Raw genomic sequence first — 27,057 nt, 5'->3', positions numbered from 1 at the left:
GGTTTTTGATCGATAATACAAGCACCAGGCGGGTAATGGTTCGGAACAGACTGATCAAGACCTGAGTTTCTAGTAGCCTCACAAGCTTCCCGCTTAACAGCTACCCCCACAACCCTGAGCACTTTCTGTCAATATTCCAACTCCCTCCCCAGATAAAAACTGTCAGTATTTGTAAAACAACAGCTCCATCTTTTTAAAAAGATTTGTTCTGGCTCTGTGGGCGAGGCTGCATTCATTGCCCGTCCCCAGTTATCCTGAGGCCATTAAGGGTCAACCATGAAGTGTGAGACTGGGGTCACACGTAGGCCAGCCCACTTCAGGACATTTGAGTGACTGAAGGGTTAATAAACAGAGGGCACAGATGTAAACTGATTGGCAAAAGAACCAGAGGTGACATGGGGAAAAACTTTATTATGCAACAAGTGGGTAGGATTTGGAATGCACTTCCTGATTGGCTGGTGGAAGCAGATTCAGAAGGGAATTAGATAAATGCTTGAAGGCTAGATTTCGAGGATAGAGGGAAAAAGCTGGGGAGTGGGACTGACTGGATGGCTCTTCAAAAGAGCCAGCACGGACTCGACGGGTTGAATGTCCCCCTCCTGTGCTGTACTATTCTATGATTCGTGAGCCAGATGGGTTTTTACAATCAGCGTCTTCTGTTGTCATTTTACCTGGTGCCAGTTTACAATCACCACATGTTTACTGAACTCCATATTCCACAGCGGGATTTGAACACTCGGCCTCTGGATTGCTGGAGGCTCCTGTGTTCCTGAAGGGTCTTACTGGAATTACTCTGATAGAGGGTTCTGGAATTCATCCCCAGGTTTGTGCCAAAAGACACAGGGTGGATACACTGGGTCTGCAACCCTGGATTTGGGGGGTGGGGGGGAGAGATGGGGGAAAGGGGGCAGTGGGTAGTGAGGGTGCTGCTCAGAACATTCTCCCTGATCAGTGTCCGGTGATGGGGATTGGAGCCAGGAGCAGGATAGCTCGAGTGACTCAGTGCAACACCCAGAAATTATCACATGCCATCCTGCACTTACCTGTAGAGGTGGGGCTGGGTCTGGGGCTGGTGATTGTTGTAGGGAAGGGGTTAAATCACAGCCTTGCCAGCATGTGTGATAAGCTGTTCTCTAACTCTCCCTGTCCAACTCTGCCTCCACAGTTTGACCCTTCAGACGGATGATGGGGAAATCTTGCTGGATTATTCCAAGAATCTCATCACCGATGATGTGAAGAAGATGCTGTTTGACCTGGTGAGTCACTGCACCACAGAACGGCTCTTGGTTAACGGAACGGAAGAACTTGCATTAGTATAGCACCGTTCACATCCTTAGCGTGTCCCGAAATGCTTCACACTCAATCATTTCCAGCTTGTCTTCATTTTATTTTGCTGGTTTTCTGTTGTTTAGGGGAGGGGAATGAGTCATCAAACTGACCTTGTAGACCGTGAGTGTCAGCTATTCGACTATGGGAGCCAGCCCTGATCCCGATCATATGTACATGTGCATGCACACCCAGTCCAGTCGCACACTCACCAAGAAGTTTCACTAGATAGTGATCTGTCTCTGGTAGGAATTCAGTCGTTTCTCTTCCCTACCCCAGCCAAGCTTCCTGAGGCAATGGGATCTCTGTCACAAACAACACATGCAACACAAACCAGCAGTTGAACCTCATACTCTGATATCATTGGTCCCACCTCCCCATTGGTCTGGGTCCATGTCCACCTGCTCAGCATCTTCCCTGAAGCAACATCACCAACATCAAAGTAACTGGTCATTCAACTCACTGCTATTTGTGAGATCTAGGTATAGATTGACTGCTGCATTTGCCTTTTATAACAGCTCAGTCCCATTCATTGCTCAGAGAGAAGTTATGCTGTCATTCCTGTTACTCGTGCCTGTGTGAAGTCTCTCCCACCTTGGCTTCCTCTAGAACCTGGTCTGTTGGGTGCAGATCATGCCAAAGATAATTCAAAGTCTTTTCTTTCTCCAGGCAAGATCCAGGGGTATTGAGAAGGCCAGAGATCGTATGTACAGTGGGGAGAAGATTAACTTTACGGAGGTAAGTGATGTTCCATCTTACTGAGGTTTCAATACGAACCTAAAATGTGTGTTTCCATTGCATATGTCAGTGCAGTTTTCACTCAGGATGTGGGCGTCGCTGGCCAGACCAGCATTTATTGCCCATCCCTAATTGCCCTTGAGAAGGTGGTGGTGAGCTGCCTTCTTGAACCGCTGCAGTCCATGTGAGGTAGGTACACCCACAGTGCTGTTTGGAAGGGAGTTCCAGAATGTTGATCCAGCGACAGTGAAGGAACGGCGATATAGTTCCAAGTCAGGATGGTGTGTGACTTGGACGGAAACCTACCGATTATGGTATTCCCATGCATTTGCTGCCCTTGTCTTTCTAGGTGGTAGAGTTATCGATTATACAGCACAGAAACAGGCCCTTCGGCCCATCGTTTCCATGCCGGCCATCAAGCACCTAACTATTCTGATCCCATTTTCCAGCACTTGGCCCTTAGCCTTGTATGCTATGGCATTTCAAGTGCTCATCTAAATACTTCTTAAATGCTGTGAGGGTTCCTGCCTCTATCACTTCTTCAGGCAGTGTGTTCCAGATTCCAACCACTCTCTGGGTGAAATTTTTTTTCCACAAATCCCCTCTAAGCCTTCTGCCCCTTACCTTAAATCTATGCCCCCTGGTTATTGACCCCTCCGCTAAGGTAAAAAGTTTCTTCCTATCTAACCTGTCAATGCCCCTCATAATTTTGTATACCTCAATCATGTCCCCCCTCAGCCTTCTCTGCTCTAAGGAAAACAACATAGCCTTTTTAATCTCTCTTAGAGTCATAAAGAGATACAGCACAGAAACAGGCCCGACGGCCCACCGAGTCTGTGCCGACCAAGAACCACCCATTTATACTAATCCTACATTAATCCCATATTTCCTACCACATCCCCACCATTCTCCTACCACCTACCGACACTAGGGGCAATTTACAATGGCTAATTTACCTATCAACCTGCAAGTCTTTGGCTGTGGGATAAGAAACCGGAGCACCCGGCGGAAATCCACACGGTCACAGGGAGAACTTGCAAACTCCGCACAGGCAGTACCCAGAATTGAACCTGGGTCCCTGGAGCTGTGAGGCTGCGGTGCTAACCACTGCGCCACTGTGAAGAAATGGAGCTGAAATGCTCCAGCTCAGACAACATCCTGGTGAATCTCCTCTGCACCCTCTCCAGTGCAATCACATCCTTCCTATAGTGTGGTGACCAGAACTGTACACAGTACTCCAGCTGTGGTCTAACCAGTGTTTTATACAGCTCCATCATAACCTCCCTGCTCTTATATTCTATGCCTCAGCTAATAAAGGCAAGTATCCCATATCCCTTCCTAACCACTTTATCTACTTGTGCTGCTGCCTTCAGTGATCTATGGGCAAGTACGCTAAGGTACCTCTGACCCTCTGTACTTCCTAGGGTCCTACCATCCATTGTATGTTCCCTTGCCTTGTTAGTCCTCCCAAAATTCATCACCTCACACTTCTCAGGATTAAATTCCATTTGCCACTGCTCCGCCCATCTTACCAGCCCATCTATATCGTCCTGTAATCTAAGGCTTTCCCCCTCACTATCTACGACACCACCAATTTTCGTGTCATCTGCAAACTTACTGATCATACCTCCTATATTCACGTCTAAATCATTAATGTACATTAATGTAGAGGTCGCGGGTTTGGAAGGTGCTGCTGAAGAATGTGTGAACCCTGATCTTCATTTAAAAGATGTTTTAGTAACAGGATAATCCCATTAGATCCACCAGAGCTGCTAACCCATATCCATCAACCACAGTGACACAGCTACTCCCAGTATTCTTCAGTCCCATTTCTTCAGAACTGCCTCCAGTATCTGCATACGCCTCTATCCCTGGTAAATTATTCCATTACCTGATGATGAAAAGATTCCCCCTTAATTTCCTGTTTTATTCCCTATGTCATCATTTTTGATCCACTTTTCATAATATGAATATTTCCCCACCGGGCAATAGTCCTACAGTCATTCTTAAGCTCTCTTGGGTTTAACCTGAGTTATGAGGGAAGGGGTTGTACAGGAGTCATTATTTTGAGCACTCTCCCTATCCCGGCTGAAATTGCAAGTTGCATACCTGTGGGCCAGGATTCCAGTAAGAACAGGAATCAACTCAACTGTGATGCCTTTCACAGTCGAGTAGCCAATAGTCTGGGCTCTTTCACTATGATTGGCTGCTTGGGTGATTTACCAGCTGCTATGAGACCTGTGCCCAGAACTGGAAGCAATACTCCAGCTGAGGCCAAATTAGTGTCTCATACAAGTTCAACATAACTTCCTTGCTCTTGTACTCTACGCCCCTATTAATAAAGCCCAGGATACTGTATGCTTTATTAACCAGTCTCTCAACCTGTCCTGCCACCTTCAATGACTTATGCACATATACATCCAGGTCCCTCTGCTGCTGCACCCCCTTTAGAATTGTACCCTTTATTTTGTATTGTCTCTCCATGTTCTTCCTACCAAAATGAATCACTTCACATTTCTCTGCATTGAACTTCATCTGCCACCTGTCCCCCGTTCCACCAACTTGTCTATGTCCTTTTGAAGTTCTACACTATCCTCCTCACAGTTCACAATGCTTCCCAAGTTTCGTATCATCTGCAAATTTAAAAATTGTTCCTTATACACCAAGGTCTTGGTCATTAATATATATCAGGAAAAGCAAGGGTCCCAACACTGACTCCTGGGGATCTCCACTACAAACCTTCCTCCAGCCCGATAAACATCCATTAACCACTATTCTTTGTTTCCTGTCACTCAGCCAATTTCGTATCCATGTTGCTACTGTCCCTTTTATTTCATGAGCTACAAGTTTGTTCACCGGTCTGTTGTGTGGCATTGTATCAAATGCCTTTTGAAAGTCCATGTACACCACATCAACAGTATTGTCCTCATTAACCCTCTCTGTTACCTCCTCAAAAAACTCCAGCAAGTTAGTCAAACATGATTTTCCCTTAACGAATTAATGCTGGCTTTCCTTAATTAACCCATATTTGTCCATGTGACTATTAATTTTGTCCCAAATTATTCTTTCTAGAAGTTTCACCACCACTGAAGTTAAACTGACTGGCCTGTGGTTGCTGGGCTGATCTTTACATCCTTTTTTTGAACAAGGGTGTAACATTTGCAATTCTCCAGTCCTCTGGCACCACTCCCAAGTATAAGGAAGACTGGAAAATTATGGCCAGTGCCTCTGCAATTTCCATTCTCATTCCCTCATCTCATGGATGTATCTCATTTGGTCCTGGTGGTTTATCAACTTTAAGTATAGACAGTCTTATCGAATACCTCCTCTGCATCAATTTTAAATCCCTCTAGTGTATTAATTACCTCATGTTTCACTGTATCCTGGGTAGCATCTTCTTCCCTGGTAAAGACAGATGCAAAGTATTCATTTAATACCTCAGCTATGCCCCCCAGCTCCATGAGTAAATGCCCTTTTTGCTCCCTAATCAGCCCTATTCCTCCTTTTACTGCCCTTTTACGATTAATATGCCTTTGGGATTTCCTTTAGTGTTAGCTGCCAGTCTCTTTTCATATTCCCACTTTCCTTCTCTTAGTTGCTTTTTTCACTTCCCGTCAGAACCTTTTAATATTCGGCCTGCTTTTCCGTTGTATCATACACCTGTCATAAGCACAGAAGTATCCCAGAAGTATTGGCCTCCTTACTCGTTTTAACCAAAATGTACCACCTCATGACTATCTAATTGAAATTCATTTGCCCATCCTCAAGTTTTCCTCAGTATTAACTACAAAGCCCCCAATTTGGTGTCATATTGCAGGTCAGACATTGTAAAGCCATTATGACCACTGCAGAATCGATCTTTAACATGTGGATATATACTTTATATTAACATGCTGATTATGACTATTCTACCTGGTACACCTGTCCTTGCATGGGGTGGAGCAGGGGATGGGGATTGAGAGTGTGTGCATACGTGGAATCCATTCTGATGCATGTTAGAATATTTAAAACTGCAGTAAATGGTCAAAGTATTTCAGCATTTTAGCCAGAGAGTGAACGTGGAGGTAATAATAAATATATGAACAAAGACAACTTCGAAACTCAAAGGACAGAGAATGATAAACATCCAGGTCAAGAGACTGTCCGTACCAAGATGAAATGCAGTTGCTAAGACACTTAAATTACCAACAAAAAAGCTTGTAGAACACAGAGCAGCTATTTTTTCACTCTAAGAGTTGTGTCTACCCCAGAGAGCTGTGGTGCCTAGTTGCTGAGTACATTCAAGACTGAGATTGGTGAATTTTTGGGCTCTAAGGGAATTAGGGATCTGGGGATTTTTTATTTTTTTTATTTAGAGATACAGCACTGAAACAGGCCCTTCGGCCCACTGAGTCTGTGCCGACCATCAACCACCCATTTTATACTAATACACTAATCCCATATTCCTACCACATCCCCACCTGTCCCTATATTTCCCTACCACCTACCTATACTAGTGGCAATTTATAATGGCCAATTTACCTATCAACCTGCAAGTCTTTTGGCATGTGGGAGGAAACCGGAGCACCCGGAGGAAACCCACGCAGACACAGGGAGAACTTGCAAACTCCACACAGGCAGTACCCAGAATTGAACCCCGGTCGCTGGAGCTGTGAGGCTGCGGTGCTAACCACTGCGCCACTGTGCCGCCCGGATAGTGCAGGAAGGTGATGTTGAGGTCGAAGATCAGTGGTGTGGATGGGTCCAGCTCCTATTTCTTATGTAAATGAAGACAGAAAGGTTAGAAGTGAGATAAACTTCTTTTAATATGTGAACCTCAGCAAGTGTGTGCCCTCACATACTGTTTCGAGTGCCGAATGATATCAGAATGGAGCGTTTTCCCTCAAAGCTCGGAGCACTCTTGGAGTAGTCAGAAGCCCATTCGCTGTAATGGGGACCTGCAAGGGTTACAAATCTGACCAGCTTGATTGAGACTTTGTGAAGGAAACAGGCTGTATTAATTGCCAGCCAATTAACGTAATGCTGGAGAGCAGTTGTATAAATCTGTTATTAGTCAATGTGTATTAAAGCTTCTTGGTTTAAAAACTACTCTGGCATCAATGACGTGGAGGTTATTGTTGCAGAAATAACCATCCTCAGCTGTGACCGTAACCATGGGAAATTCACCAACAGTGGGTTCGGGGTGATACAGACCTGTGTGTAACATGGCTTCCATTCCTTCTCCCCAGAACCGTGCCGTGCTTCACGTTGCTCTGAGGAACCGTTCCAATACTCCGATCCTGGTTGAAGGCAAGGATGTAATGCCGGAGGTGAATGCAGTGCTGGAGAAGATGAAGAATTTCTGCCAGGTAACAGAGAGCTAGAACTGGGAGTCTTCAGCTGCAAGACTGGCGATTGCCAGTGGCTTTGGGAGTGGAATATGGGAGACTGAGTTACATTGAATTTACAGCACAGAAATAGATCATTTGCCCCAACAGTGCTCCACATGACTCTCCTTTCAGTCCTCGTTCATTAACCCTATCGACATTTCCTTCTGTTTCTCTCTCTCTTTTTCTCTCTCTCTCGTAATTATCCAGCTTCCCCTGAAATGCATCGATGCTATTCCCCTCAACCACTCCCTGTGTGAGCGAGTTTCACATTCTCACCACTCTCTGGGAAAGAGGTTCCTCCTTAATTCCCTATTGGATTTCTTAGTGCCTATCTTATATTGATGGCCCCTAGTTCTGGTCTCCTCCACAAGTGTAAACATTTTTTCTGTGTAGTTTATTAAATCCCTTTATAATTTTGCTTAATCTTGTTTTTTTAATTTCTGGCTTGGTGTCTGACCTATTGATCCTTGGGCTCTTGATCTCTGTGGTCAATTTTGAGGGTGATTGAATTTTTTTTTATTCATTCATGGGATGTGGGCATCGCTGGCCAGGCCAGCATTTATTGCCCATCCCAAATTGCCCTTGAACTGAGTGGCTTGCTAGGCCATTTCAGAGGGCATTTAAGAGTCAACCACATTGCTGTGGGTCTGGAGTCACATGTAGGCCAGACCAGGTAAGGACAGCAGATTTCCTTCCCTAAAGGACATTAGTGAACCAGATGGGTTTTTACAACAATCGACAATGGTTTCATGGCCATCATTAGACTAGCTTTTTAATTCCAGATTTATTAATTGAATTCAAATTCCACCTTCTGCTGTGCTGGGATTTGAACCCATGTCTCCAGAGCAATACCACTACGCCACTGCCTCCCCCTATTGAATTTGAAAAAGTCTGTTGCAGATTTTAAAAGATGATTTTATTCTGTTAGGATAGTTATGGAGAAAGTATTTGGCCTAAACATCAGCCTCAAGAAAACGAACATCATGGGACAGGACGTCAGAAATGCTCCATCCATCAATATCGGCGACCACGCTCTGGAAGTGGTTCAAGAGTTCACCTACCTAGGCTCAACTATCACCAGTAACCTGTCTCTCGATGCAGAAATCAACAAGCACATGGGAAAGGCTTCCACTGCTATGTCCAGACTGGCCAAGAGAGTGTGGGAAAATGGCGCACTGACACGGAACACAAAAGTCCGAGTGTATCAAGCCTGTGTCCTCAATACCTTGCTCTATGGCAGCGAGGCCTGGACAACGTATGTCAGCCAAGAGCGACGTCTCAATTCATTCCATCTCCGCTGCCTCCGGAGAATCCTTGGCATCAGGTGGCAGGACCGTATCTCCAACACAGAAGTCCTCGAATCGGCCAACATCCCCAGCATACACACACTACTGAGTCAGTGGCGCTTGAGATGGCTTGGCCATGTGAGCCACATGGAAGATGGCAGGATCCCCAAAGACACATTGTACAGCGAGCTCGCCACTGGTATCAGACCCACCGGCCGTCCATGTCTCCGCTATAAAGACGTCTGCAAACGCGACATGAAGTCCTGTGACATTGATCACAAGTCGTGGGAGTCAGTTGCCAGCGTTCGCCAGAGCTGGCGGGCAGCCATAAAGGCGGGGCTAAAGTGTGGCGAGTCGAAGAGACTTAGTAGTTGGCAGGAAAAAAGACAGAAGTGCAAGGGGAGAGCCAACTGTGTAACAGCCCCGACAAACAAATTTCTCTGCAGCACCTGTTGAAGAGCCTGTCACTCTAGAATTGGCCTTTATAGCCACTCCAGGCGCTGCTTCACAAACCACTGACCACCTCCAGGCGCTTGCCCATTGTCTCTCGAGATAAGGAGGCCAAAGAAAGATTTCCTCTGGTGGGGGGACGGGGGTGGGTGGGGTGAAATCAGGAACAAGGAGGCAGGATCTTAAAATTCGAGCTAGCTGTTCAGGAAACACCTTTTCACACAAGGTGCTGAAATGTGGAACACTTCATACTCCGTCCGCCTGTCCAACTCCGAAATCATGTGATTGGTGAAAGATTGTTGGAGATATCGAGACTGACTTCCATCGACAGTTTTTTATTGGGTAAGGGTATTGAGGGATGTGAAGTTGAGGAACAGATCAGATCTGATTGGAGGACAGAACAGGCTTAAGGGCTGAGTGACATCCTCCTGTTCCTATGTGGTCATTGTCACGATGTCTCGTTTGTTGCCCATCCCTGGTTTGCTCCTCGAGTAGGTTGCGGTGAGCTGCCACCTTGAACCGCTGCAGTCCATGGGGTGAAGGTGCTCCCACAGTGTTCTTGGGGAGCGAGTTCCTTGATTTCGACCCAGTGACAATGAAGGAGTAGTCGGTACATTTCCAAGACAGCATGGCTTGTAACTCTCGGGTGATGGTGTTGCTATGGCACTGCTGTCCTTGGTAGTAGATGTCATGGAGCTGATTGATCTGCCACTTGTACAGACGACTTTGTCTGGAATAGAGTTGAACTCTTCAACATTGTCGCAGCTGCACCTGCCGAGGTGCGTCTTCCTGAGTTGAACCTGTTTGTTGGTGGAGAGCTTAAACTCCTGTCACCCCTCATCTCCTGCACTCACCGATCTGCATTGGCTCCCTGACCAGCAACACCTCAATTTTAAAATTCTCATCCTTGTTTCAAATCCCTCTATGGCCTCACCTCTCCCTCTCTCTCTCTAGCCACCTCCAGCCCCACAACCCTCAGATCTCTGCCCTCCTCTAACTCTGGCCTTTTGCACATCCCCGATTTCCATCACTCCATCATTGGCGGCCGTGCTTTCAGCTGCCTGGGCCCTAAACTCTGGAATTCCCTCCCTAAACCTCTTCATCTCTCTACCTTTGAGACTCTTCTGTTCATCTGACCTTGTGCGGTTGTGTCAATATTTTTTTCTGATAATGCTGTAAAGTGCCTTGGGGACTGTTTACTACATTTAAAAACACTAAATAAATGTAAGTTGTTAAGGCTCTAGATTAAAACCAGTTGTTGAGCTGCCAGTTCTGGAGTACCGAGCCTCTGCCCTGGTCTTGTAGCTGCTGTTTTACCGCAGGTCCAGTTGAGCAATGGTGACTGTCCTTTGGCAATGGGCAAAGTTTCCAGTCACAGAGCCTTGCGGAATGGTACTTGTAATTGACAGTCAGAGGACATTTTGTTGTTGGTCTGGTGTTGGCTTGAGCTCCTTTCTGACTGTCCACCCGCTATGGAGAAGGTTCATCAATGATGGGGGTACAATACCTGGACACTTTGTTCCAGGAGGCAGTCACACCCCTTAGAGTAGGGAGACCATTAGAGATGGCCAATGGTCAGCGACAGGAGGGCGTGACTGTGGGTGAGGCAGGTAGGGGGGAATCAGCATGTAGTGATGGAGGAGCCTCCACTCCTGACCTTGTTCAACAGGTACAAGGTCCTTGCTACCTGTGTGGATGAAGAGAATCACTGCAAGGTGGATGAGCAGACTGACCATGGCACCATGGTGAAAGATGTCATTCCAGTGGGGGGAGTGAAGAGGAATGTGGTAGTGATAGCAGACAGTATAGTCAGGGGGATAGATACTGTCCTCTGGAGCCCCGACTGGAAGCTCCGACGGCTGTGTTGCCTACCTGGTGCCAGGGTTAAGGACATCTCCTCGTGGCTGGAGAGGAACCTGGAATGGGAGAGGGAGGATCCAGTTGTCATGGTCGTGGGGGAACAAATGACAGAGGTAGCACCAGAAATGATGTTCTGCTTAGAGAATTTGAGGAGTTAGGGTCCAAACTAAACCACAGAACATCAAAAGTAATCATCTCCAGATTGTTACCTGAGCCACACACAAATTGGCACAGGGTCAAGCAGATTAGAGAACTAAATGCATGGCTCAGAGTGGCTTCGGAAGAAGGGGTTTCGATTCGTGGACCACTGGCATCAGTACTCAGGGAAGAGGGAGCTATTCCATTGGGATGGGCTTCACTTGAACCGAGCTGGTATCAGTGTCCTGACCAATCGCATAACTAGGGCTGTGGACAGGGCTTTAAACTAATGGGGTGGGGGGGGAGGGTTTGGGTAAAGAGAAATTTTGAAATCCAAAGAGAGAGGTCAGGGCATCGGAGCAGGATAGTGATGTGGGTAACTCCCAACAGAATGGGACAGGAAGGGACAGAGTTTAACAAAAATTGTACATGAGCGAATAAGGTCATTGCAGGGAATTGAGGTAAAAAATGAAATTGAAGTTCCTTTATCTGAATGCACAAAGAATCTGTAATAAGATAGATGAACTAGTGGCAGGAATAGAGGTAAATGATCTAGATCTAATTGCCATTACTGAAACATCGTTACAAGGAGATCAAGACTGGGAAATAAATATTCCAGGGTGCGCAATATTTCGGAGAGACAGAATGGCAAAGGGGGAGGGGTAGCCCTGATAGTGAAGGATGGCATAAGGACATTAATAAGAAGGGATCTGGCCTCAGAAGATCATGAAGTAGAATCAGTTTGGGTGGAAATTAGGAATAGCAGGAGTCAGAAAACACTGGTGGGAGTAATTTACAGGCCCCCTAACAGTAGTTATATTATTGGACAGAACATTAAACGAGAAATTATTGAAGCACGTAAAAAAGGTAACGAATTAATTGCGGGGACGTTAATCTGCATGTAGACAGGGACAATCAAATTGGCAACAGTGGTCCAGAAGATGAATTTGTAGAATGCTTTTGTGACAGTTTCTTGGAGCAATACGTTGTAGAACCAACTAGAGATAAAGCTATCTTAGATCTTATATTGTGTAATGAAGCAGGGTTAATAAGCACTGTCATAGTTAAAAATCCACTGGGAAATAGTGATCATAATACCATTGAATTTCATGTTACGTTTGAAAGTGACACATTTCAATCACAAACGAGAATCTTAAACTTGAAGCCAATTACGAAGGTATGAGGGGAGAACTGGCTAAGGTTAATTGGGTAAATAGACTGGAAGGTATGGCGGTAAATGAACAGAGAGAAACATTTAAAGAAACAATTCGAAGCGTTCAACAAAAGTACATTCCGTTCAAAAACAAAAACTTATTAAGGAAGACCCATCCTTGGCTCACTCAGGAAGTTAAGGAGAGTTTTAGACTAAAAGAAGAGGCTTACAATGTTGTGAAAAACAGTAGCAAGTCTGAGGATTGGGAGTATTTTAGAAACCAGCAAAGGGCCACCAAAAAGTTGATTAAAAAGGAAAAAACTAGCCAGGAATATTGAAACAGATTGTAAGAGCTTTTATAAGTACATAAAAACGAAGAGAGTAGCTAAAGTAGACGCAGAGGCAGAGACAGGAGAAATCATCATGGGGAATGAGGAAATGGCAGAGGCATTGAACAAATATTTTGTGTCTGTCTTCACAGTAGAAGACACAAGTTCCATACCAGAAATAGGCAGTAACCTCGGGGCTAAAAAGAGTGAGGAAATTAAGGATATTGATATCAGTCGAGAAAAAGTATTGGACAAACTTGAGCAACTAAAATGTGACAAGTCCCCAGGACCAGATGGCCTACGTCCTAGGGTTCTATAAGAGACAGCTGCAGAGATAGTGGATTTGCTGGCTATGATTTTCCAGAATTCCTTACATTCAGGAATGGTCCCGTCAGATTGGAAGTTGGGAAATGTTACGCCGCTTTTCAAGAAAGGAGGGAGAGAGAAAATAGGGAACTGCAGTGCAGTTAGCCTAACATCAGTCATTGGGAAGATGCTGGAAACTATTATTAAAGAAGTCTTAACATTGCACTTGGAAAAGCAAAGTATGATTAGAACAAGTTGACATGGTTTTACTGAAGGGAGATGCTGTTTGACAAATTTATTAGAGGTTTTTGAGGATGTAATTAGTAGGGTAGATAAAGGGGAACCAGTAGATGTAGTATACCTGGATTTTCAAAAGGCATTCGATAAGGTGCCACATAAAAGATTAATAGGCAGGATAAGGGTTCATGGTGTTGGGGGTAATATATTAGCATGGATAGAGGATTGGTTAACAGACAGGAAGCAGAGAGTGAGCATAAATGGGGCATTTTCAAGTTGGCAGGCAGTGAATAGTGGGGTGCCACAAGGATCAGTGCTGTGGCCTCAGCGATTTACATTCAATATTAATGACTTGGATGAAGAGACAGAGAGTAATGTATCTAATATTGCTGATGATACAAAGCTCAGTGGAAAGGTAAACTGCGGGGAGGATGGAGAGAGGCTGCAAAGAGATATAGACAGGTTAAGTGAGTGGGAAACAAGATAGCAAATGGAGTATAATGTAGGGAAGTGTGAAGTTGTTCTCTTTGATCATAAAAATAGAAAAGCAGAATATTTTTTAAAAGGTGTGGAACTGGTAAGTGTTGATGTTCACAGAGACTTGGAGGTACTCATACAAGGAACGCACAAAGTTAACATGCAGGTGCAGCAGGCCATTGGGAAGGTAAATGGCATGTTGGCCATTATTGCAAGGGGATTGGAGTACAGGAATAAAGAAGTCTTACTAAAATTATACAGGGCTTTGGTGAGACCACACCTGGAATACTGTGCAGTTTTGGTCTCCACATTTAAGAAAGGATAGACTTGCACTGGAGGCAGTGCAGCGAAGATTTACTAAATTGGTCCCTGGGATGAGGGGTTGTGCTATGATGAGAGGCTGAGTAAATTGGGCCAATATTCTCTGGAGTTTAGAATGAGAGGTGATCTAATTGAGACATACAAGATTCTGAAGGGGCTGGATAGGGTAGAAGCTGAGAGATTGTTCCCACTGGTTAGGGAATCTAGAACACAATCTCAGGATGAGGGGTCAATCATTCAGACTGAGATGAGGAGAAATTACTTCACTCAAAGGGTTGTGAAACTTTGGAATGCTCTACCCCAGAGGGTTATGGATGCTCCATCATGGAATACATTTAAGGCTGGGATAGATAGATGTTCATCTCACAGGGAATCAAAGGATATGGGGAGCGGGCAGGAAAGTGGAACTGAAGCCCAAGATCAGTGTATTGAAAGGTGGAGCAGGCTCGATGGGTCATATGGGCTACTCCTGCTCATATTTCTTGTCTTCTTGTGTTCAGTAGCTGAGTGGCTATGTTGCTGGACAAGTAATCCAAAGGCTTGGACTAATGATCTGGAGATATGAGTTTCAATTCCCACCAGTCGAGCTGGGGAATTTGAATTTGGTTTGTGAATCTGGAATAAAAAGTTAGAAACAGTAATGGTGACCATGAAGCTACTGGATTGTTGTAAAATTCAACTGGTTTATTACTGTCCTTTAGGGAAGGAAATCTGTTGTCCTTACCCAGTCTGGTCTATATCTGACTCCAGAACCACAGCAATGTGGTTGACTCTGCAATAGCCGAGCAAGCCATGCAGTTGTATAGTGATGAACAACAAATGCTGGCCTTGCCAGTGACACTCACATCATATGAATGAGTAAAACCACTCGTGAGCAGTGACATCCCTAGTAAATAGGGTGTGATTGGTTGAATCCAGTAGGTTTAATGTGACACGTGGTCCCACTAAAATGACCAGATGTATGTTGCGTTATCTACACCAATTCTTCACAAACAAAAACCCACCAAGGAGGTCAGGTCCCACCTTGCCCGAAAGAAATTGGAAAATCCGGGTTGATTTGGGATTGGCCTGTTTCCTGGTAGTCTGGGCTGAACAGGGGAGTGTAATTGGTGTTTAGATGGGTGGTAGACTGCACAGTTGTGATATTCTGAGCCTCCTCTCACTGAATCGGATTCTCTTGCAGAAAGTCCGCGGTGGAGAATGGAAGGGATTCACCGGCAAGACGATCACCGACATTGTCAACATCGGGATTGGCGGCTCGGACCTGGTACAGAAACCACAACACTCACTCCTCATCGGGATCAACACATTTGGGATAAGAGACACCTGTGGCAGCTGGAAATCTCAGGGGGGTTTGGGGGGTGGTTGGTAATACTGACCTTGTTTGGAGTAAATGGATTAGAAACTTGTACTGTGATTGGGGGGGAGAGAACAGATACAGGTCTGTCAGTATAACAGTGGGGTACAGTACTGGTGGAGACAGGTCTGTCACTATAACACTAGGTTACAGTACTGGTGGAGACAGGTCTGTCACTGTATAACACTGGGATACAGTATTGGTGGGGACAGGTCTGTCACTGTATAACACTGGGGTACAGTACTGGTGGAGACACGTCTGTCACTGTATAACAATGGGGTACAGGACTGGTGGAGACAGGTCTGTCACTGTATAACACTGGGGTACAGTACTGGTGGGGACAGGTCTGTCACTGGATAACACTAGGGTACAGTACTGGTGGAGACAGGTCTGTCACTGTATAACACTGGGATACAGTACTGGTGGGGACTGGTCTGTCACTGTATAACACTGGGGTACAGTACTGGTGGGGACAGGTCTGTCACTGTATAACACTGGGGTACAGTACTGGTGGAGACAGGTCTGTCACTGTATAACACTGGGGTACAGTACTGGTGGAGACAGGTCTGTCACTGTATAACACTGGGGTAGAGTACTGGTGGGGACTGGTCTGTCACTGTATAACACTGGGGTACAGTACTGGTGGGGACAGGTCTGTCACTGTATAACAATGGGGTACAGTACTGGTGGAGACAGGTCTGTCACTGTATAACACTGGGGTACAGTACTGGTGGAGACAGGTCTGTCACTGTATAACACTGGGGTAGAGTACTGGTGGGGACTGGTCTGTCACTGTATAACAATGGGGTAGAGTACTGGTGGGGACTGGTCTGTCACTGTATAACAATGGGGTACAGTACTGGTGGAGACAGGTCTGTCACTGTATAACACTGGGGTAGAGTACTGGTGGAGACAGGTCTGTCACTGTATAACACTGGGGTACAGTACTGGTGGAGACAGGTCTGTCACTGTATAACACTGGGGTACAGTACTGGTGGAGACAGGTCTGTCACTGTATAACACTGGGGTACAGTACTGGTGGAGACAGGTTTGTCACTGTATAACACTGGGGTAGAGTACTGGTGGGGACTGGTCTGTCACTGTATAACAATGGGGTACAGTACTGGTGGAGACAGGTCTGTCACTGTATAACACTGGGGTACAGTACTGGTGGAGACAGGTCTGTCACTGTATAACACTGGGGTAGAGTACTGGTGGGGACTGGTCTGTCACTGTATAACACTGGGGTAGAGTACTGGTGGGGACTGGTCTGTCACTGTATAACACTGGGGTAGAGTACTGGTGGGGACTGGTCTGTCACTGTATAACACTGGGGTAGAGTACTGGTGGGGACAGGTCTGTCACTGTATAACACTGGGGTAGAGTACTGGTGGAGACAGGTCTGTCACTAACACTGGGGTAGAGTACTGGTGGAGACAGGTCTGTCACTGTATAACACTGGGGTAGAGTACTGGTGGAGACAGGTCTGTCACTAACACTGGGGTAGAGTACTGGTGGAGACAGGTCTGTCACTGTATAACACTGGGGTACAGTACTGGTGGAGACAGGTCTGTCACTAACACTGGGGTACAGTACTGGTGGAGACAGGTCTGTCACTGTATAACACTGGGGTACAGTACTGGTGGAGACAGGTCTGTCACTGTATAATACTGGGGTACAGTACTGGTGGAGACAGGTCTGTCACTGTATAACACTGGGGTACAGTACTGGTGGAGACAGGTCTGTCACTGTATAACAATGGGATACAGTACTGGTGGAGACAGGTCTGTCACTGTATAACAATGGGATACAGTACTGGTGGAGACAGGTCTGTCACTGTATAACACGGGTACAGTACTGGTGGAGACAGGTCTGTCACTGTATAACAATGGGATACAGTACTGGTGGGGACAGGTCTGTCACTGTATAACAATGGAGTACAGGACTGGTGGAGACAGGTCTGTCACTGTATAACACTGGGGTACAGTACTGGTGGGGACAGGTCTGTCACTGTATAACACTGGGGTACAGTACTGGTGGGGACAGGTCTGTCACTGTATAACACTGAGGTACAGTACTAGTGGGGACAGGTCTGTCACTGTATAACACTGGGGTACAGTACTGGTGGGGACGGGTCTGTCACTGTATAACACTGAGGTACAGTACTAGTGGGGACAGGTCTGTCACTGTATAACACTGGGGTACAGTACTGGTGGAGACAGGTCTGTCACTGTATAACACTGGGGTACAGTACTGGTGGAGACAGGTCTGTCACTGTATAACACTGGGGTAGAGTACTGGTGGGGACTGGTCTGTCACTGTATAACACTGGGGTAGAGTACTGGTGGGGACTGGTCTGTCACTGTATAACACTGGGGTAGAGTACTGGTGGAGACAGGTCTGTCACTAACACTGGGGTAGAGTACTGGTGGAGACAGGTCTGTCACTGTATAACACTGGGGTACAGTACTGGTGGAGACAGGTCTGTCACTGTATAACACGGGTACAGTACTGGTGGGGACAGGTCTGTCATTGTATAACACTGGGGTACAGTACTGGTGGGGACAGGTCTGTCACTGTATAACACTGGGGTACAGTACTGGTGGGGACAGGTCTGTCACTGTATAACACTGGGGTACAGTACTGGTGGGGACAGGTCTGTCACTGTATAACACGGGTGCAGTACTGGTGGGGACAGGTCTGTCATTGTATAACACTGGGGTACAGTACTGGTGGGGACAAGTCTGTCACTAACACTGGGGTGGGGTACAGTACTGGTGGGGACAGGTCTGTCACTGTATAACACTGGGATACAGTATTGGTGGGGACAAGTCTGTCACTAACACTGGGGTGGGGTACGGTACTGGTGGGGACAGGTCTGTCACTGTATAACACTGGGGTACAGTACTGGTGGGGACAGGTCTGTCACTGTATAACACTGGGGTACAGTACTGGTGGGGACAGGTCTGTCACTGTATAACACTGGGGTACAGTACTGGTGGGGACAGGTCTGTCACTGTATAACACTGGGATACAGTGTTGGGGACAAGTCTGTCACTAACACTGGGGTGGGGTACAGTACTGGTGGGGACAGGTCTGTCACTGTGTAACACTGGGGTACAGTACTGGTGGGGACAGGTCTGTCACTGTATAACACGGGTACAGTACTGGTGGGGACAGGTCTGTCACTGTATAACACTGGGGTACAGTACTGGTGGAGACAGGTCTGTCACTGTATAACACTGGGGTACAGTACTGGTGGGGACAGGTCTGTCACTGTATAACACTGGGGTACAGTACTGTTGGAGACAGGTCTGTCACTGTATAACACTGGGGTACAGTACTGGTGGAGACAGGTCTGTCACTGTATAACACTGGGGTACAGTACTGGTGGGGACAGGTCTGTCACTGTATAACACTGGGGTACAGTACTGGTGGAGACAGGTCTGTCACTGTATAACACTGGGGTACAGTACTGGTGGAGACAGGTCTGTCACTGTATAACACCTGGGATACAGTACTGGTGGAGACAGGTCTGTCACTGTATAACACTGGGGTACAGTACTGGTGGAGACAGGTCTGTCCTGTATAACACTGGGGTACAGTACTGGTGGAGACAGGTCTGTCCTGTATAACACTGGGGTACAGTACTGGTGGGGACAGGTCTGTCACTGTGTACACTGGGGTACAGTACTGGTGGGGACAGGTCTGTCACTGTATAACACTGGGGTACAGTACTGGTAGACCAATGCGGGTGGAGACAGTTCAGATGCGTCTGAGCCATGATCTAATTGTAGGAGCGAATAGGCTCAAGGGGCTGAATGGCCTCCTGCTGTTCCTATTAAATGACACACTCTCCTGTTTGGTGATGTTTTGACTGTGTATCGTCTGAGCCTGGACTGTTTCTCTCATGTTGGTATATTATGGTGGTAAAATAACCAACAGTTGGAGGGATTCCAGAATCTGCCTCAGTGTGAGTGGGTCCAGGATTGTCCGTCTTTATCTGCTCCTCTATCCCCCAATGACCCGGGTAATCCTGTGCTGTTGCTTTGTCCTAGGGTCCACTCATGGTAACAGAAGCTCTCAAACCCTATGCCAAAGGTGGGCCGAAGGCCTGGTTTGTGTCCAACATTGATGGTACCCACGTGGCGAAGACCCTGGCACAGCTGCACCCTGAGACCACCCTCTTCATCATCGCATCCAAGGTAGGTGTCCAATCTTGATGGCAGTCCGTCTGCTGTTGCTTCTGACTGTCAGCAGCAGTCAGTTGCAGTTTGGAAATGTTCTCCCTTTTGATGTCCTGCAGAGGGATTGGAGTTTCAGGGAGGGATGGGGGATTGGAGTTTCAGGGAGGGATGGGGGATTGGAGTTTCAGGGAGGGATGGGGGATTGGAGTTTCAGGGAGGGATGGGGGATTGGAGTTTCAGGGAGGGATGGGGGATTGGAGTTTCAGGGAGGGATGGGGGATTGGAGTTTCAGGGAGGGATGGGGGATTCCCAGCGTGTTGGGGGTGGGCAGTGAAATCCCACAGATGGGGGTTTTGAGTTGTTAACTGTCTCTTTGTTTTCTAGACCTTCACTACCCAGGAGACCATCACCAATGCGGAGTCAGCTAAAGAATGGCTCCTGGCGGCTGCAAAGGATGTGAGTTGAATGGGAGGGGGTTGAGGGAAGGGGTGGGTGAATCTCACTTGGTTTACATTCTGCTTCTCCAGCTGTTGGCCCTGACTCTAGCTGGGACATGGTTCCTCAGGCAGCCTGGGTTCCCTACCACTGGTCCCTTCTTCATTTCTGAACCCTGATGGTAGGTACTGGGCTATTGTACTGGAGGGGGAATCACTCTGCTCTGTCTGCTCACTAATCCAGGGTTCTGAGGCCAATTGTAGCCCTTCCTCCCTGAATTGAGATCAGCTGACTGTATCACTGCTTGCTGTGATTGAGGGAAGTCGGTCAGTTGCTCACTGTGGCCTCGGCTAAAAAAGACAAGTATCTATATGCCTTCTTGACCACCTTATCTACCTGGTCAGCCACCTTCAGGGATCTGTGGACATGTACTCCAAGGTCCTTCTGTTCCTCTACATTTCTCAATATCCGACCGTTTATTGTGTATTCCCTTACCTCGTTAGCCTTCCCCAATTTACCTCACGCTTGTCCGCATTGAATTCCATTTGCCACTGTTCCACCCACCTGACTAGTTCATTGATATCTTCCAGCAATCGACAGCTTTCTTCTTCATTATCAACCACACAGCCAATTTTTGTATCATCTGCAAACTTCTGAATCATCCCACCACCCCCCCCCCCCCGCCCCCCCTTAAAGAACTTGCGAGCATGCAGTCCAGACCATGGCAACGATGGGAAAGGAACTGTACAGGAGGGAGCAGCAAAGTGTCGAAATGCAGTTGTTTTTGGAGATTCCATAATCAGGGACAGACGGGCATTTCTGTAACCGGCATCGTGAGTTCCGCATGGTGTATTGCCAGGCTAAAGGACATCATGGAGAGGGTGCAGAGTATTCTGCAGGGGGAAGGGAGTAAGCCTGAAGTTATTGTGCATGCTGGTACCAATGACGTAGCAAGGGCAAATATTGAGGTCTTAGTTCGATTTTCAGGAGCTAGAGAGGAAGTTAACAAACAGGACCTTGAAGATAGTATAATCTCTGAAGAAGCTATGATGTAGTGGCAGTCCTGGAAATGTAGCTTAAAAATGGGTCCTTAATATACAAGGATATAAAGTGTTCAGAAAAGATTAATGGTAACAAACGCTAGGGGACACAGATTGAAGGGTTTCGGCAAGAGATACAGGGGGAATATGAGAGAACATTCTTTTACGCAGTGGTTGGTAATGACTTGGAACTTGCTACACACTAGGGTGGTGGAAGCAGAGAGGATCAATGATTTCAAAAGGAAGTTGGATAGGCACCTGAGAGAAATAGACTTGCTAGGCTATGGGGATCGAGTGGGGGAGTGGGGCTGACTGGATTGCTGCAAGGAGAGCCAGCATGGAGTCAATAGACCAAATGGCCTCCTTCTGTGCCGTAAATGACTCAATGGGGAGGATCAATGCGTGACTTGAAGCATGATGTAGGAGGGAGGGCTTCAGGTTCTTGGGGCATTGGCACCACTTTGGGGCAGAAGGCAGGTTGCACCTCAACAGGACTGGGACCCATGTCCTCACTGGGAGGTTGGTTACTGTGGTTGGGGAGGGTTTAAACTAAATTGGCAGGGGCATCAGCATATAGAAGTAGAAAAGAGGAATCAGGTGCATTAAAGAGTGAGAGTGTTGGACAATACAAGAGAAGGGAGTACTTCCATATTAGATAGGAGTGGACTGAAGGACTAGGAGGAATGCAAAGGCAGGATTACAGTGCATGTGTGTAAACACACACAGTGTGGTGAATAAGATGGGTGAGCTACAAGTACAAATAGCAGTGTGGGAATATGATGTCGAGGCAATAACTGAAACGTAGATTAAAAATGGTGAGGACTGGGCACTTAATATTCAAAGATATAAAGTGTTCAGAAAAGATAGAGGAGGAAAAAGGGAGGTGGGATGGCAGTACTGATTAGGGAAGACATTGTAGTGTTGGAAAGAGGATGTCCTTGAGGAAGCGTTGAGAAGCAAAAAGGGGATAATCACACTACTGGGGGTTTTCTATATGCCTCCAGATAGTGAGAAATGGAGGAGCAAATCTGCAGGGAGATCACAGAGGTGTGCAAGAAATATAGAGCGATGATACTGGGGAACTTTAATTACCCAAATATTGATTGGGATAATGTTAGAGTAAAGGGTGAGGAGGAGAGGAATTTCTGAAATGTGTTAGGCCCAGCTACAAGGGAGGCATTGCTGGATCTGGTGCTGGGGAATCAGGTGGGCCAAGTGGATCAAGTGTCTGTGGGGGAGCACTTGGGTAAGAGTGATCATTGTATAATAAGGTTTAGACTAATAATGCAGAAAAGCAAGGAACAAAATAAGGTAGAACGATTAGATTGGAAGATGACTAGTTGTTTCAATGCAATGAGAAAGGATCTAGCCAGGATAAAATGGAACCAAAGACTGACAAGAAAAACTAACAGAACAATGAAATAAAAACAAGAAATGCTGGAACCACTCAGCAGGTCTGGCAGCATCTGTGGAAAGAGAAGCAGAGTTAACGTTTCGGGTCGTGACCCTTCTTCGGAGCTGACAAATATTAGAAATATCACAGGTTATAAGCAAGTGAGGTGGGCTTGGGGCAAGAGATAACAAAGGAGAAGGTGTAGATTGGACAAGGCCACATAGCTGACCAAAAGGTCATGGAGCAAAGGCAAACAATATGTTAATGGCGTGTTGAAAGACAAAGCATTAGTACAGAAAAGGTGTTAACGGACTGAATATTGAACAGCAACAAGTGCAAACATGAAAAAAAACAGTGGGCAAGCAAACTGAACAAACTAAGAAGAAATGAAATAAACACAAAAAAAAAGGGTTGTGAAAAAGAAAAAACAACTAAAAATGAAAGTAAAATGGGGTGCTGTCACGCTCTGAAATTATTGAATTCAATGTTCAGTCCGGCAGGCTGTAGTATGCATCTACCGATTAGGCATACAGAATAGTAACAGGTGGAGTGGGGCCTATTGGGGACAGAGAGAATAATATATGCTTAGAGGAACAGGGCAAGGCTAGAATACTTAATGAGTACTTTGTATCAGTGTTTACTGAGGAAGAGGAATCTGACAAAATATTGGTAGAAGTGGAGAGAGTAGAGGCAATGAAGAGGGTAATAATTGAGAGGCAGGAGGTATGAAGGGGTTGACTTATCAAGAATAGCTAAACAGGTTAGGCCTTTATTCATGGGAGTTTAGAAGAATGGGGGTGATTTTATTGAAACGTAAAAGATTCTGAGGGGGCTTGACAGGGTAGATGTTGAGAATATATTTCCACTAGTGGGGGAATCTCGAACTAGGGGACATAGTTACAGAATAAGGGGAAACTCATTTAAAACTGAGATGCGAAGAAATTTCTTCTCTCAGAGGGTAGTGAACATCTGGAATTCTCTACTCCAGAGAGTTGTGGAGGCTAGATCACTGAAAGTATTTAAAGAGGAGGTAGATAGATTTTTGAAATATCGGGGAGTTGAGGGCTATGAGGAGCTGGTACGAAAGAGGAGTTGAGGTCTGGGGCCGATCAGCCATGATCTTATTGAATGGCGGGGCAGGCTTGAGGGGCAGAATGGCCTACTCCTGCTCCTATTTCTTATGTACTAAAAAGGCTGGCTATGCTTAGAGTAGGTAAGTCTTCTGGCCTGGATGGCTAGGAACCTGGGATGGAGATAGTGGAAGGGCTTGTCATAATCTTCCAATCTTCCCTGGATATGGGGGAGGTGACAGAGGATTGGAGAGTGGTAAATGTGACACCCTTATTCAAGAAAGGGTGTAAGGACAGTCCTAGCAACTACAGGCTGGTCAGTTTAACATCAGTGGTGGATAAGGGTTTAGAAACAATAATCAGGGAAAGAATCAGCACACACTTGGAGAGGTTTGAGTTAATTAAGGAGACACAGCATCAATTTGTAAAAGGCAGATCATACTTGACTAATTTAAATTTTTGATGAAGTAACAGAGAAGGTTGATGCAGGGAATGTGGTGGATGTTGTTTATATGGATTTTAAGAAAGTGTTTGATAAGGTGCCACATAAAAGGCTGGTTAACAAAATTGAGATTCATGGAATAGGAAGGTCAGTGTCCAATTGGATAAAAATAAAATTGGCTTAAGGACAGAAAACAGCAAGTCCTGGTAAATGGTTGTTTTTCAGACTGGAGGATGGTAGACAGAGATGTTCCCCAAGGATCAGTGCTAGGACCATTGCTTTTTTAGCTATAGATAAATGACTTGGAATACAGAGTAGAATCTCACAATTTGCCAATGATATGAACCACCTGCAACAGGCCACTGATAGGCTAGTAGAATGGGCAGAGAGGTGGCAGATGGAATTTAATACAGACTAGTGTGAAGTGATGCATTTTGACAGAAGGGAAAGGGTGAGGCAATATAGACTTAATAGCACAGTTCTAAAGAGAGTGCAGGAACAGAGTGATCTGGGGGTGCATGTGCGTCGATCTTTGAAGGTGGCAGGACCTGTTGAGAGAGTGGTTAGTAAAGCAAATGGGATCTTGGGCTTCATAAATAGAGGCATTGAGCACAAAAGCAGGGAAGTTATGCTGAACCTTTATAAAGCTCTGGTTAGGCCCCAACTAGAGAATTGTGTCTAGTTCTGGTCACCACACATGTTTAGAGAGAGGATCTGGATCGGCGCAGGCTTGGAGGGCCGAAGGGCCTGTTCCTGTGCTGTAATTATCTTTGTTCTTTGTTTGTTCACACTTCAGGAGGGATGTGAGGGTGCAGAGGAGATTTATCAGAATGGTTGCAGGGATGGGGGATTTTAGTTACAAGGTTAAGTTTGAAAAGCTGGGGTTGTTCTCCCTGGAGCAAAGGAGATTGAGGGGAGATTTAATAGAAATGTATAAGATTATGACAGGTTTAAATAAGTTAGACAAGGAAAAACTTTTCCCATTAACGAATGGTACAAGGAGTAGGGGACACAGATTGAGGGTTTTGAGCAAAAGGTGCAGGGGGGAATGTGAGGAAGAACTTTCTTACCCAGTGAGTGGTAATGACCTGGAACACTCTACCCACGAGGGTGGTGGAAATGGAGACGATCACTGATTTCAAAAGGAAATAAACTTGTAGGGCTACGGGGATCGAGTGGGAAGTGGGACTGACTGGATTGCTGCAGGAAAGCTGGCATGGACCCGATGGGCCGAATGGCCTCCATCTGTGCTGTAAATGAGTCTATGACTCTTGTACAGAGCCTTTCACAACCTCTGCATATCCCAAACCACTTTGCAGCCACAGAAGTACAGTCACTGTTGTAGGAAACGCAGTGGCCAATTTGTGCACAGAAAGCTCCCACAAAGACCAACGAGGTAACAACAAAATAGTCTGTGTTATATGTTGGTTAAGGAATTAATACTGGTCAGGACACTGGGGAGAACTCCCCTGCTCTTTGAACAGAGCCATGGAATCTTTTACATCCACATGAGGGAGCAGATGGCACCTCTGACAGTGCAGCACTCCCTCAGTTCAAGTCTCTGGAGTGGGACTTATGCCCACAATCTTAGAGACGGGAGTGCTAACCACCGAGCCAAGGCATGGCAGAGATTGGAGGCCCCGGTGGACCTCCCATAGACAGATGTTGAGAGTTAATCTCAGTTAAACAGCTCTGAAAAGCTGGGAGGACCTCGAACTCTCCCTGGGGATAGATATGATGCTGTCGATCCAGGCTGATGTAATGTGAGGTGGTGATATTTAAAAGTCACAGCTTTTCTCAAGGTCCACCAGTCGAGTTGCCAACTGCATTCCTGAAGGTTTCATCAAACGACCTCTCACCTCCAACTGCCCTGTCCGATCAAAGAACCTTTCTCCCCCTCTCCAGTAATTTATAGTTAATAAACAAAAATGTTCAAAGAAAATTAAAGCTTTTTATTTAACGCTGTGATCTTTCTCCCAGGTGGTGTTTGTAACCTTGTCCTGGAGAGTTGACGAAGCCGATGCAGCAAACCTACTCTCAGACACAGGCACAAGTTTGGTTTCTGTTTTTCTGAAACGATTGTGAGCTGGTTCTATGTTGATATTTAATTTTTTCTTTTCTCTCCCTCAGCCTTCTGCTGTTGCCAAGCACTTCGTTGCCCTGTCGACAGATGTAGTAAGTACATGTGAAGCTCGTGCCCATGAGGAACTGCCTTGTTTCTCAGGCAAATATTTGTGACCTTTGCCTCTCGACCCCTGCCCCCCGTCAGCTGCTGTTTTAACAGTGACAACGCACTGACCTGACGGGATTCTGCTTGTTAAGTGGGGGAGGGAACGAAGAACATTCATTTAGCATCCATCCCAGCTCTCAAACCTCCTGAAAAGCAGCCATATCACAAACAGCAATATCCCACAAATGCCAATGAGCTAAATTACCTGTCTTAGTGGTTAAGGTGTGTGGGGAGGGAGAGGACAAGTGATGGCCTGATACTCCAGGAAACTCCCCCCACTCTTCCGAGAGTGAGATTATCGACAGCTGCCTGAACAGGGGCCACGGTTTCAACATCTCCCTCGATACCGCCCCTCTGCCAGCGCGGCGCACCCTCGGTACCGCCCCGGCGCGGCGCTCCCTCGGTACCACACTGGGATTACGTTCTGGACTGGAGCTTCAGACTGGGAGATGTTTATATATGCAAACTTGGATACCTTGTAATATTTGTTTGCAGCAAAGGCCAATGATCCCACCACCCCCCCCCCCCCCCCCCATATCTTACTTTGCTCTGTGCTTTAAGATGGTGGTAGCTGATTCTCCCTGTGACCAGTTAAAGCAAAACATTCCTGCTCCCCTCTGCCATTGTATTTTTGGAGGTTCCCTGTTGGCTTTTATTGAGCTGAATCCTGGCACCAGTTGATGCTTGACTGTGATGCAATCCATGGAGGAATAGTCCGTCATCGCTTACTAGTTGGGTGGGGTACAGCATGTGGTGAGGTATTGGGTAGGATGTGAAGGCAAAATATCTTGATTACGCGAGGGACCCCATCGATGAATCAGATGGAAATTACTTTCTCGGCCTTGTCTCCCCTTTGGTCATAAACAATGTCTAACTGGTGCTTCTCAATGTGGTCCGGTCTCTTCCAGAGAGG

The 27,057-nt window shown here is 46.3% G+C and overlaps 1 protein-coding gene across 1 annotated transcript in view; it reads left to right on the top strand.

Annotated features, from left to right (window-relative positions):
* gpib (glucose-6-phosphate isomerase b) overlaps nucleotides 1–27,057 on the top strand; it is a 52,165-nt gene that overhangs the window by 5,263 nt on the left and 19,845 nt on the right. Inside the window, exons 2-8 of the mRNA XM_068049041.1 lie at nucleotides 1,166–1,256; nucleotides 1,996–2,064; nucleotides 7,293–7,412; nucleotides 15,174–15,257; nucleotides 19,406–19,552; nucleotides 19,919–19,990; nucleotides 26,045–26,089. Of these exons, the coding sequence (XP_067905142.1) occupies nucleotides 1,166–1,256; nucleotides 1,996–2,064; nucleotides 7,293–7,412; nucleotides 15,174–15,257; nucleotides 19,406–19,552; nucleotides 19,919–19,990; nucleotides 26,045–26,089 (628 nt within the window). The remainder of the gene's footprint in view (nucleotides 1–1,165; nucleotides 1,257–1,995; nucleotides 2,065–7,292; nucleotides 7,413–15,173; nucleotides 15,258–19,405; nucleotides 19,553–19,918; nucleotides 19,991–26,044; nucleotides 26,090–27,057) is intronic.

This window comes from Heterodontus francisci, chromosome 17, assembly GCF_036365525.1.
Source record: "Heterodontus francisci isolate sHetFra1 chromosome 17, sHetFra1.hap1, whole genome shotgun sequence".
Taxonomy (NCBI): Eukaryota; Metazoa; Chordata; class Chondrichthyes; order Heterodontiformes; family Heterodontidae; genus Heterodontus; species Heterodontus francisci.
This window is presented reverse-complemented; position numbering and strand designations above follow the sequence as displayed.